Source organism: Lissotriton helveticus, chromosome 11 (assembly GCF_964261635.1).
Source record: "Lissotriton helveticus chromosome 11, aLisHel1.1, whole genome shotgun sequence".
Lineage (NCBI taxonomy): Eukaryota > Metazoa > Chordata > Amphibia > Caudata > Salamandridae > Lissotriton > Lissotriton helveticus.
The window spans coordinates 476,135,498-476,148,196 of record NC_136072.1 but is presented as its reverse complement, the minus strand read 5'-3'; the positions used below and the strand labels follow the sequence as shown (position 1 = coordinate 476,148,196).

At 45.5% G+C, this 12,699-nt stretch overlaps 1 protein-coding gene across 2 annotated transcripts in view; it reads left to right on the top strand.

Annotated features, from left to right (window-relative positions):
• UGGT1 (UDP-glucose glycoprotein glucosyltransferase 1) overlaps window positions 1-12,699 on the top strand; it is an 822,704-nt gene that overhangs the window by 76,106 nt on the left and 733,899 nt on the right. For both annotated transcript variants that reach the window (XM_078666074.1, XM_078666073.1), the window contains exon 7: window positions 11,675-11,771. In XM_078666074.1, coding sequence (XP_078522200.1) covers window positions 11,675-11,771 — 97 coding nt within the window. The remainder of the gene's footprint in view (window positions 1-11,674; window positions 11,772-12,699) is intronic.

The following is a 12,699-nucleotide window of genomic DNA, read 5'->3' as shown; positions in this document are numbered from 1 at the left end:
AGGAGGATGCTTTGTAGCTAGCCACATTTGACTCGTACTTGGCTCTATAACTCTGTGTTACTTTCAGGCCCTCCAATGAGATCTTAAAGCCGTATACAAACCTGAAAGAGGAATTGCACTACCCGAGATTCAGTTGCCCGTTCCTTTTAATCATTTAGATAATGCTGCGTACACCATTGGTTCCATGGTGCTGGTGATTAAACACAATTATGCTCATACCTATGCAGAGGGGGAGGGGGGGGAGAAATCACGTCACTATATAATCAAAATCCTTTAGCACATCTAGTATGGTGAAGAAATCAAGATGGCAAGTTGCAGTTACAAATCCCATGTTGCATTATTTCACACTTGGCTGAATTCTATTACTAAGTGATGTATATGTCAAGGCATAACCTCGAGGTACAGGATACACTGCAAGTAACCTCATTAAGTGTCACCTGTCACCGCCTTGGGATCAGATCACTGGCAGCACATAGGTAGACTAAACAAGCTGATTAGCCCTCATTCGCTAAACAAGTAATAAGAGCGGGTGGGAAGGGACTGACTTCAGCATCTCGACAGAAGTGAAACCGTGTACTTCCTAAATGCACAACAATGTGCATGGCGCAGGTAGGGAAGGGGCTGAGAACGTCCAGAACTCTTGTGATTATAGTTTTAGGTTTTCACACAGTGAATGTCTATACAGGCTTCGAGGCGCTCAACCTGATTTTAGACGGTTCTCCTAACGTTTTGGGCATATTTAGAACTGTGATCCCAGAGTTTTGCTATTTGGTTCCATTTATTTGCGTTTCTATGTGTTCAGCAAATTAATGTGGTGCCTTCTGAAGACCAGCGTCCTGCGAGTGGTGTGCGCTTTATTCTTGTTTCGCTCTGTTCAGAAGTTAATGTAGTGCCTTCTGAAGACCAGTGTCGCGCGTGTGGTGAGCGCACGCTGTAAGTGAAAAAAAGTAAGTTATTGTATTGTAATTGCATTTATATAGCGCTTACTACCCCTGACGAGGCGTTGAAGCGCTTTTTCGGCGGGTAGCACGCTACTCCGGGACCCATAGAGGATTAGTGTTGAATAAGTATAGTGAAACATGTAAGTACATTTTAAGTGGTGTATAGGTTAGTCGGTTATTTGGATATGGAATGATAGCAGAAGGATAGTGGAAGACAAAGGTTTGTATTTATTTATCGCTCGATTGTTGACGCACGCTATTCAGGAAGCCTATAAAGGATTAGTGGTGAATTAATATGGTGAAATATGAGGTAATTTCAGTGGTGGATATTAGTCTGTTACTTGGAGTGAGAAGGATAGCGGAGGGATAAAAGAGGAAGAAAGATTTACATTCATATAGCACTTGTTACCCCTGAAGGGCGTTGAAGCGCTTTTCTGGCGAGTAGCACGCCACTCCGGAACCCATAAAGGATTAGTGTTGAAAATTAGTATAGTACATGAAGTAATTTGAGTAGTAGATATGTTATTCAGTTATTTGGGCAGTATATTAGTATAGTTGAATATGGAATATGGAATTTGAGAAGTGAACCTGTTAGTCTGTTCATTTTGATTGAAAAGGATAGTGGAGGGATAAAAGAGTCAAGGATTTTTTTTTTTTTTAGGTCTTCGCAGTAGGAAGAGGCTTTTGGATGAGTAAAAAGGAGTTTTGGAGGGAAGGAGTCAGAGGGGAGAGTTTAGAAAGGTTTGATTTTAGGGGATCGGTGTAGTAAAAAGAGGTGTCAGATGATGCAAGGAGGGGTAGAGCAGGAGAGGGTCCAGAGAGGGTTATTTTGGCGATCATAGTAGTGGTATGGGGTTTGGGATAAATGAGAGAGTGGATGTAGAGGATATATTGATAGATGTATAGGATGAGAGATAGGGTAGTGCATTGGAAGGAGTAGTAGAAAGAAGTTTGAGATGAGTCCGAAGGTTGGGCTAGAAGATATATTGAGCAAAGTATAGGCTGAGAAATAGGCTAGTGCATTGGAAATGCTAAATTAGAAGAAAGTGATAAATATATAGATCCATAAGTACATTGAAAGTATATAGATACATAAAGGAAGTAAGTATATTTAGATTAAATATATTGTTAGTAGAGGCACAGGATGAGAAATAGGGTAGTGCATTGGATATGCTTTTTCAGGAGAAAAGTAACAGACACACATCCAAGTACATGGAAGGTACATAGATGCACAATGAAAATATGTACATGTAGACCGAAGATGATTTTTATTTATTGATGAATATTATTATTATTATTATTATTATTAGTATTATTTTATTTTATTTTTTATTTTCTCTTAACAGCATAATTATTTTACATGTTTTATAAAGTAATACACAAAGATAGGTACATATCTATAGTGAAAACAAATGCTTATATGCAGAGGAATATGCTGTAAATTTCTGTTTCCGTATGGTGCTTATGTGGGGAAGAGCCAAATCTTGAGTAGTTTTCTGAAGATAAGGTGGTTGTCGGTGGGTCTTATGTTGGGGGGTAAAGAGTTCCATAGTTTGGCTGCTTGAACAGAGAAGGATGTGCCACCCATGTTTTTTTCCTTGTATGGTGGGATTTTGAGGCGAGATGCTCCTTTAGAGCGGAGGTACCTTTGTTGAATGTGTTTGGTGATTTTATTCCTGATGAAGAGTGGTCCTATTCCATGTATTGCTTTGTGGGTAATACAAAGCAGCTCTGTTCAGAAGTTAATGTAGTGCCTTCTGAAGACCAGCGTCGCGCTTGTGGTGAGCACACGCTGTACGTGAAAACAAGCTCTCGGCATTGCTGTGGCGGGGGGCGGGGAGCGCATTGCTGTGGCGGGGCGGGGAGCGCATTCCTTTAAAGTCTGATGCGGGGCGGGGAGCGGCAGCTTTTGAAGTCTCTGAGGTACAGACATATGGTGGTTTGTGACGTGGCTGGGGGAGCGAGCGAGTAGGAGGTGAACGAGCATATGAGTGAGAAGTGAGGCCGAGCTCGCGCTGGCGAAGCTTCGCGCTTGAAAGCCTTGCATGCATTGGGGAGAATCCGCAATCCAAAACCTCTTGGTAGGATTTACTGGTAGCCCTCTATATGTCTCGACAGCTGCAAGGCGCAAGCGCATTGGCAGGTCGAGACCTAAAAAGAACATGTTTTTAGATTACAGCAGTCCAAGATTTTTCCCGAATTCTTTATGCTTCCCTTTAATGAATATGTCCCAACTCTCTACTTCTGCTTATGTCTTGGGTATGTGATATGCATAAATGATCATGGAGAATTTAGTTTAGTATCCATTATATTAATATAGTTTTATAAATCGTTATGGAAGAATGATGACCTGTATTCTGTGCAGCATATAGTATAACAATGTGATTATATTTTTAATTTATGATCCATGGATGCTGAACCGATGATTATTAAGGGTGTACGAAATTCACATTATTTGCTTTGGCGTATAATTACATAAAATATCTGCGAAATAAGTAATTATGTAAAAACAAGTCTGTCACTTAGCAATATACTGTTGCATGAAATGCAGCTTTGCATCCACTTTTGATGCGCAAACGCATTTTGCGCTTAAAGAAAATGGTGCAGAAAACACAATGACCAAGAACAGTAGCTGCTCACATTCTGTTTGTTCATGTGATTCTTGTACTACAATTTTGCTGTGAACTCTGTTGTATGTGGTGTTATGGCGTAATTCATGAATTTCGCACAGCAAGCGTAATACAAAATTTCCAGAGTTTGCATGTGCCTAATGAATATTGTTTGGAACTATAGAATTTAAATCCATAAGCCAGTGTTTGAATCACCCTGAGGGGTACTGCTGGCATTACTTGCTATGAGGCCTGCAGCCAGACCTGAATCTGTGGCAGAAATCTGGGGCATCCTTGGTGGTGTGTGCAGGCAGAATAGTATGCAGGAAGCAGTAACCACTACTGAGATCACCAGGCCAGGATAGGGCCCCGGTCCCTTCCCATCTACACTTACCCTGGCTGTAAGTTTCTTGTTGGCCTGAGGGAAGAGCTGCAAGGTGATAGCCCACTCACCCTACCTATTTGCTGTGAGTGGGTCTCCATCGCTTACATTGTTCACACTGGTGTCTTGCTTAGTTAGGTTGATTCTGGTTGCAATGGTTGATAAGAGAAAAAATTAAAAAAAATAGTTCTTTAATCTGCGTCTCACCCTACGCTAAAAGTGACAGGAGAGAATGAAGACTACCTGTGTTGGCTATGAATGAAGAATTGCTGCTCTGTTTCATCATTGCCCTTCAAGCGGGCTTTGATCGGAAAACCAACATTACTGAGGCAGCTGTAAGAGGATAGAATAGAAGATTGAAGAGCTTTGAAACGAAGTCTTGGGGACGGACCAGGAATTGGAAAGCTCCGCTATCAAAATACAGCTACTAGTTTTGCAGCGTGAATCTTTCTGGATTTACTATGCTGGGCATTATTCCGTGGTCTAGTGGTTGGGTCCGGAATCGTAGTCTTTTCTTCGTTTTTTTTCCGTAGCCCAGGTGGGCGTCGAAGTCCCACCTTTTGGTGTCCTTCCTGTGACGTCGGCATGCTTCCTGCGGAAGCTCCCATCCTTCGGCGCCATCTTCAGATACTTTTTTCCGCCATTGGGTCTGGCTCGTTCCCGAATGGGCTCCAGAGATTTGGAGAAAAGAGAAGCCAAGAACCAAGTTTTCGGGAAAAAAAGATTTAAGAAGACGAACTGAGACTACAGCATCGAAAGGGACGTCGAAGGAAGAGGATCTTCGAGGAACTTCGACGTCCAGAAGAGAATGCGCAATCAGGGGGCCCCCTGAACGCAAGAGTTGGACAACACACCATTCAAATTGTGCCGGAACTGCCACCACAAGTACGCGCAGAAATACCAACACCCAGTTTGCAATCTCTGTCTGCCGGTCGACCACGAAAGCAGGGACTGCAACGCCTGCTCCGCCTTCACGCTGAAGACCCTTCGAGTGAGAGAGAGGCAAAGAAGAGCTGACTTCGCCATGCAGGGCAAGTGCCAACCACCGTCCCTTCGAGACCTGGGATTATCGACCGACGAGGAGGATTACGTCGCCGAAGAAGACGGCTACACGGTCGTAGAGACCGATAATACGAAGACTCCAGAAAAGGTAGGAGACTCGACGCCCCAAAAAGGCCCGAAAGACTCTCGACAGTCTGCCAAAGACTCCAAAAGCACTGACGCCGAAAGCTCCGGCGTCCGCAGCTGCACCCAGGGCTAGCGGATCCTCACAGAAGGACTCCCAGGCGCCAAAGGGCGGCGACCAACCAAGGTCGTCGAAAAGCGTCCACGAAAAGGAACGCACGACGCCGAAGATCTCTTCGGTGTCGACGAAGGACACAAGACCCGTCTCGACGCCGAAACCCGTCTCGACGCCGAAACCCTTCTTGGCGCCGAAACCCTTCTCGACGCCGAAACCCTTCTCGACGCCATCAAGCCAGACAAAGAGACCGGCACAACCAATCGACGCCGAACAGGCGGCCGAGATGGAAAGAAAGAAGAGAAGACTCCAGGCAGGGATGGAGAACATCCTGCAGCGAAAGAAGGATTTCGACGAAAGGATGAAAGCGTATACAATTCCGTCGATGCCGAAGCCACCGGTGGTAGAGTTAGTCGAGGAAGAAGATGAGTTTGAGGTCGAAGGACCGTCGGAAAGCCAGGAAGATCTGGAATATCGAGAAGATGAGACCCCCTACTACAAGGAGGAGGAAGATGACGACCAGAGGACTTTTCAGGGCTCGTCATACTCTGACACACAGGACCTAGAGTGGCAGGACCTCGAAGCCGAGAGTCCAGAAGAGGGAGTGGACACATATCCGGTGAGGCCCTCGCCGCCCGACAACATTGGACTTTACAATGAAGTCGTCAAGAACGCAGCAGCAGCGTTCAAAGTAAAACTCGAGGAGGAACAGCCGAAGGCGGATTTCCTCGCGGAAACACTGCTCCCAATACAAACTAGGAGCAGTACCTGCCAATGCTCGAAAGCATTAAAGGACAAGGGAGAGAGGCCTTCAAAGAGCCTGCGACTTGTAAACCCAGGACGAAGAAGAAGTACAAGCTCTCCCCCAAGGACCCACCCTACATCCAGGGAATGGTCACTGCAGACTCCATCATTGCGGCAACAGCAAGGAAAGGGGCCAATGTCCCGACAACGTCAGGACCACCTCCAGACAAGGAGAGCAGAAGGATGGACCTGACTGGGAGAAAGATCGAGAGGAATGCCGCAATGCACTGGCGCTTGGCCAATTCCAACGCTCTGCTGAACAGACACCAACACCAGATCCTGAACGACCTGGGCCAGTTCGTCAAACTCCTCCCACAAGAATACCAGCAAAGAGCTACTCACCTGGTAGAGGAGGGGAAGAACGTGGCAAATTCTTGCCTAAAAACAGCACTGGACGGTGCAGACACTGCCAGCAGACTTATGATGCTGGGCATCACGGAAAGGAGACAAGCCTGGCTCAGAATATCAGGCTTTAAACCGGAGGTGCAACACAACATCCTGAACACCCCGTTAAACGGCGAAACACTGTTCGGAGCACCAGTGGACGAAAAGCTCACCCAGCTGAAAAAGGACAATGACACCGCAAGATCCATGGGGGCCTTGCAATTCAGAGGAACAAAGAGAGGAACCCCGTCACGGAGACCAAACGGGAGAGGGGGACACCAGCCGGGAACGTCGCACCAGACTTTCCACCAGTCACACCAGGGCGACACCCAGACGCAACAAGGCCAGCAAAAATAACACTGGCAATACGAACAAAGGGGCCAGTCCTTTCGCGGGAAGGGGAATGGCCGGGGAAACAACAGAAGAGGTGGAAAACAACCCACCTCCAAGTGACTCTGCCACACTACTAGTGCACAACCTTTCAAAAACTCGAGAGGTGGAGCACAGATACAACAAAGAGGAGTGGCTCGGACTAAACATGCAAGAGCACGTAACACCGGTGGGAGGAAGACTGAACCATTTCTTCCAGGAGTGGAAGAAAATAACTACAGACAGATGGATTCTCAACACCATACAGTATGGATACTGCATAGAGTTGGAAAAAACACCATTAAACAGAAAACCAAAAAGAAGAGCACTAGCAAAGAAGGAACTAGAGCTACTTCAAAGTGAAGCACAAGAACTCCTGCTGAAGGAGGCTATCGAGCCTGTACCTCCCATAGAGAGGAACAAGGGGGTGTACACCACGTACTTCCTGTTACCAAAGGTAGACGAAACAATGAGACCCATCTGGACCTAAGGTTCCTCAACAAATACATAAAAACCCAAAAATTCAAAATGACGTCCCTGCAAGAGGTCCTTCCACAGATACAAGGCGGGGACTTCATGGTCACCATAGACCCTTAAAGATGCCTACCTACACATCCCAATGAACAGGCGGCACAAACATCTGCTAAGATTTGTCATCAACACAAATCACTATCAATTCACGGCACTGGCATTCGGACTGAAATCAGCACCAAGGGTATTTACAAAGTGCCTTGCAGCAGTCGCAGCACACTTAAGGAGGGAAGGGATCCACGTATACCCTTACCTGGACGACTGGCTAGTAAAGGCAAGATCATACAAGACATGCAAACGGCATGCTCAGCGAGTGACAGATACACTGATGGCCCTGGGTTTCTCCATCCACTGGGGAAAATCCTCAATGAACCCAGAACAAGTAAAAGTTTTCCTGGGTGCGCAGATCAACACCATACAGGAGAAGGTGTTCCCCAGCGAGAAGAGAACGCTGGCACTGGTGAAGGAGGCGCGCCTCTACCAGAAGGGCCGTCCTCTGACAGTGAGGACGGCGAGCAAGATGATGGGCATGATGGCCTCATGCATACACATAGTGCCGAATGTACGACTCCACATGAGACCACTCCAGGAGTGGCTACAGGACCAATGGTCACAAGCTACAGATTGTTGGGAGGACCTAGTGGTTGTAACGCACGCAGTGCACGAGGAGATATCATGGTGGAACAAAGGAAACATAACAAAAGGGAAGCCTCTAACACCACCAACACCAACTGTGACCATCACCACAGACTCATCCCAGAAGGGATGGGGAGCACACATGAAAAAACTCAAGAGTGAGGGGTCTGTGGACACCAGCGGATGCGGCCAAACACATAAATTACCTCGAACTAAAGACCGTGTTCCTCGCACTAAAGGCATTCCAGACGAAGCTGTACAACCAAACAGTGTTGATCCAGACAGACAACACAACAGCGATGTTCTACATAAACAAGCAGGGAGGAACACAATCAGCTCCGCTGTCAGAACTAGCGCAGGAAATATGGAAATGGGCCATCCCACTAAAAATAGATCTACTGGCGATTCACCTGCCAGGGAAGGACAACGTGGAAGCGGACTGGCTCAGCAGACAGACATCGGCTTCACACGAATGGGAGCACAATGCCCAAGAGACCAGGAAACTGTTCGACAGGTGGGGAACACCATTGATAGACCTGTTTGCAACACGCCAGAATGCAAAATGCCAGCACTTCGCATCCAGGCAACCAGGGGAAGGGTCACTGGGGACTGCCCTTTGGATAAGCTGGTCAAAGACATTTGCTTATGCTTTTCCGCCGATCCCCTTGATACACAAGGTACTCAGCAAGTGCAGAACGAGCAACATGACCCTGATACTGGTGGCACCACAGTGGGCCAGGCAGACCTGGTACTCGCAGATTATGGAGATGACACAGAGTGCACCACACAGATTTGGGAGAAGGAAAGACCTACTCTCCATGCAAAACGGAGAGGTGTTGCATCCAGAGCCAGAAAGCCTCAGCCTGGCTCCTGAGGACATAGAGTTCGCACACCTTAAATTACCTGAGAGCACCCTGAAGGTACTTCGAGAGGCAAGAAGACCTAGCACGCGGAAGTGCTACGTAGCCAAATGGAAGAGGTTCACACTATGGTGCAGAAAGGAAAAACTGCACAACAAAATTACAAGAGACTCAACAGTGCTTAAATACCTCACGCACCTGCTCGAGGCTAATCTGAGCTCATCCTCGCTAAGGGTACACCTGGCAGCCATAGTCTCTTACACTAGAGGAGAGACAGGGAAAAGTTTCCTTACTTCACTAATTGTAAAAAGATTCTTGGAAGGTGCAAAGAGGATCGCACCGCCAAAGAGGTTACCAGCACCAGCGTGGAACCTCAACCTGGTACTATCGGAACTCATGAAATCGCCCTTTGAACCAATCCATAAGGCCTCCCTACAAATGCTAACCACCTCGCTGCGTAGGGTGAGCGAGCTACTGGCGTTAACGCTACAAGAACCCTACATACAAATTCACAACAATAGGGGGGTGATGAGAACGGACCCACACTTTATGCCAAAGGTGGTGTCTACATCAACCAAGCTATTCAAATACCTAGTTTCTTCCAGAAACCAACGACAAACGCAGAAAGGGCACTGCACACTCTGGACGCCAGACGAGCAGTCATGCACTACATAGAGAGAACTAAGGACCACAGAAAAACAAAACAATTTTTTGTGTCATTCGCAGACAGTTTCATGAGAAAAGCAGTTACTAAGGGGACAATTGCACGATGGATTGCGCAAGCAATACAATTCTGCCACAAACAAGCTGGGCAAGAACTGGCAGAGGGGCCGCGGGCCCATTCAACCAGGAAAAAGGGAGCAACAATAGCCTTCCTTGCTAACACTCCCATTCAGGACATATGCCTGGCGGCATCATGGGCTTCGGTGCACACGTTCACAAAACACTACTGTGTGGACATACAAATGAACAAAGAAGCACAAGTAGGACAGAAGGTGCTTCAACACATATTCAAAAATCAAAGCTCATCTTCCACCCAGCCGCCACAATGATAACAAACCGCTACAAAGTCAATGCACAGCATAGTGAATCCAGAAAGATTCATGCTGCAAAACGAATAGTTTCTTACCTGTCGGTGTAGTTTTGCAGCTTGAAGAGCTTTCTGGATTCACTAGCGAACCCACCCACCTCCGCCAGAAAGATGAGACTGGAATAAGAGGTGGTAAAAACGGGGCAAAGACTTAAACAGACTTTAGAAGAAAAAAGCGGTGAAACAAATATTCAAACATTGCCATACTATTCGGAAACAAAACGCAAACGGCAAAAAAATAATCCAAAGATGGCGCCCAAGGGTGGGAGCTTCTGCAGGAAGCATGCCGACGTCACAGGAAGGACACCAAAAGGTGGGACATAGACGCCCACCTGGGCTACGAAAAAAACCCCCCAAAAAACAAAGAAAAGACTACGATTCCGGACACAACCACTAGACCACGGAATAATGCACAGCATAGTGAATTCAGAAAGATCTTCAAGCTGCAAAACTACACCGACAGGTAAGAAACTATTCGTTATCACCAAAAGGGAGACCAAGTCAGCGCTCGAAGGCATAAAGAAATTTATGGAATGGGCAACAAGAAGCCTTTTGAAGGTGGCTTTGAGTTCTAAAAAGTCAGACAAATTGAGGTGCGGCACTAGTTCTGGATTTTGGGATTCCCGTCATCTAATGTTTATTTCAGTGATGGAGAAAATGTGGAGGTATTTGATAGTGTTTCAGGAAGAAGAGTATCAGTCTCTGGTTCTCAGGATGATACAGATTGTCTTTGAGAGATAGAGGAAAAGGCACTTTTGATCCCTGCTGAAAATCTGGAGAAGGTGTTACAAAAAGCAGTGTGTAAGAAAATGTTAACATCAGGAAAAGGCCACTCCTGTCAACCAGGAAGGAAATTAACTCCAAGATGTTGATGCATTTATGGGCTATCTCCTTGGAACTGCAAGTGAACTCAAGGTGAAGTGACTGTTTTCTTGGAGGTTGTGGTAGCCATGTCTTCTCCGAATGGGATGGGAGATAGAAAGATAATTCTTCATTTAATAATTTACTGTGGTGCTGTTGAAGGTTGGGTGGGGTCTGCACATTGTAATTTAAAGGACATGGACGTGCACCCTCTGGGAAGAAAGTTTGGCAGAGGCTTGCTCATAAGTAGATTACACATTTTCTTTATTTTGATGTCTATTATCTTCCCTCTTTATCCTTTGGGAACCTTATATGGTTCTGATTGTTTACCTTTATGGGACATTGTATGTTGAATTTAACATTTAATAAGGAGATCACATTGGACAGATGGCCAGACTTAACCGCATGCGTGCGGGCGGAATTCCGCTCGTACGCTGAGATATGCGAAAGCGCATGTTACGTGACGAGCTGGGCTCGTCATCAGCGTAGCAGGAGGCTACCTCATGACGAGCCCAGCTCGTCATCAGCGTCGAAGGGGTTAATGAGACATTTTTTGCATGCTTCTGAGGCTTAGCTGTACCTTATGTTATTTGTGCTTGATAAACAGAATAAAAGATAACATTTAACTGAAGTTCCTAATTTATTAAGGGTATGATGGGGGTTATCTATCTCAGTAGATTTACCAAAGGGTCAGACGCCTGCCTGCAGAAGTCTAAAGACATGGAAAAGCGCTTGAACATTTGTTTGTTTCCAGGTGCTCAACTTGTTTCCATGTTTCTAAATATGAAACGTAGATGCCTACTGTAGAATGAGTGTCCAGTGCAAGTAGCGTATCCTTAACATTGACCATGAGTTATGCGTTACATGTGCATTGAGAAGTATAGACACATGAGCTGGTATTGTTGTGCTCACATTTGCCTCTCCGTTTCAACAGCATTTATTCATCAGTGCTTATCTCTCCTTACAGAATCCCAACAAAGAAAAGGTTTTCCTTTCAGGCTATGGAGTGGAATTGGCCATTAAAAGCACAGAGTACAAAGCAAAGGATGATACACAAGTAATAGGTAAGTCACTGATGATTAAACATTTGATGAACCACTATAATGGCTGTATAGCAGTACTCCTTACCAGTCCTGTATTCTTCATATAGGTCAGTGTAATGTACGTGGTCTTCCTTTTTTCATTTTATAATATTCACACCTCCCTTACATAAGCCCATGATTCTTTAGTTTTAGCTTCACCCATATGTCTTTAATTAATGTAATGTAGGTTTGCATATTACTGAGCAAGCTTTACTATACTTCACTTGACTTCATTGTGAGATACTTTGATTTGTGGTTGTTAATTCTGCACCCCCAGAGTTCACAATACCTGGGCCCTGTTGAATTTCAGGATGCAATGTTGATTTAAAGGGAATTCCGTGCTGAACCATAAACATTTCCTGAGAATTAGGAATAACCAGGGATATTAATAATTCCAGAACATATTTGCCTGCTATTTACTTATTCTTTCAGAAATTTCCCCCCAGAGATTTGTCCGGTTGCAACTACTGTGTGATCCTCATTATGAGCAGCCCATAATTCCAAATGAGGCCAGTAATGCTGTTAACGGCCCTGTCTGGAGTTACAGCATATCTCTCATTTTCCTACAGAGATCTCTGCAGGAAACATAAGAGGTGTGGTTAACTCTACACCCCTAATAATTCCAGTTTGGATTGGTTGCAGGGCTACCAGCTTCATTGAAAATCATGGCCCTTCTGTAATGAGGGCCACACACTTGCTGTACTCAGAGGTCAGCAGGTGGTGCACATAGGGGCCTATGCCTAGGTGGCATATGTATGTAGAGCTCCCCTCAAAGTGTTTTGTTTTTTAAGTGAAGGACTGGGGTACAATTGATGCTGGGTTGTATGTTGTCAGTAACAAAGGTTATGCTGAGTTTTCTGTACTCAAACCATTGGTTTTTGTTGATTATATTTGATTATCTGCATCAAGG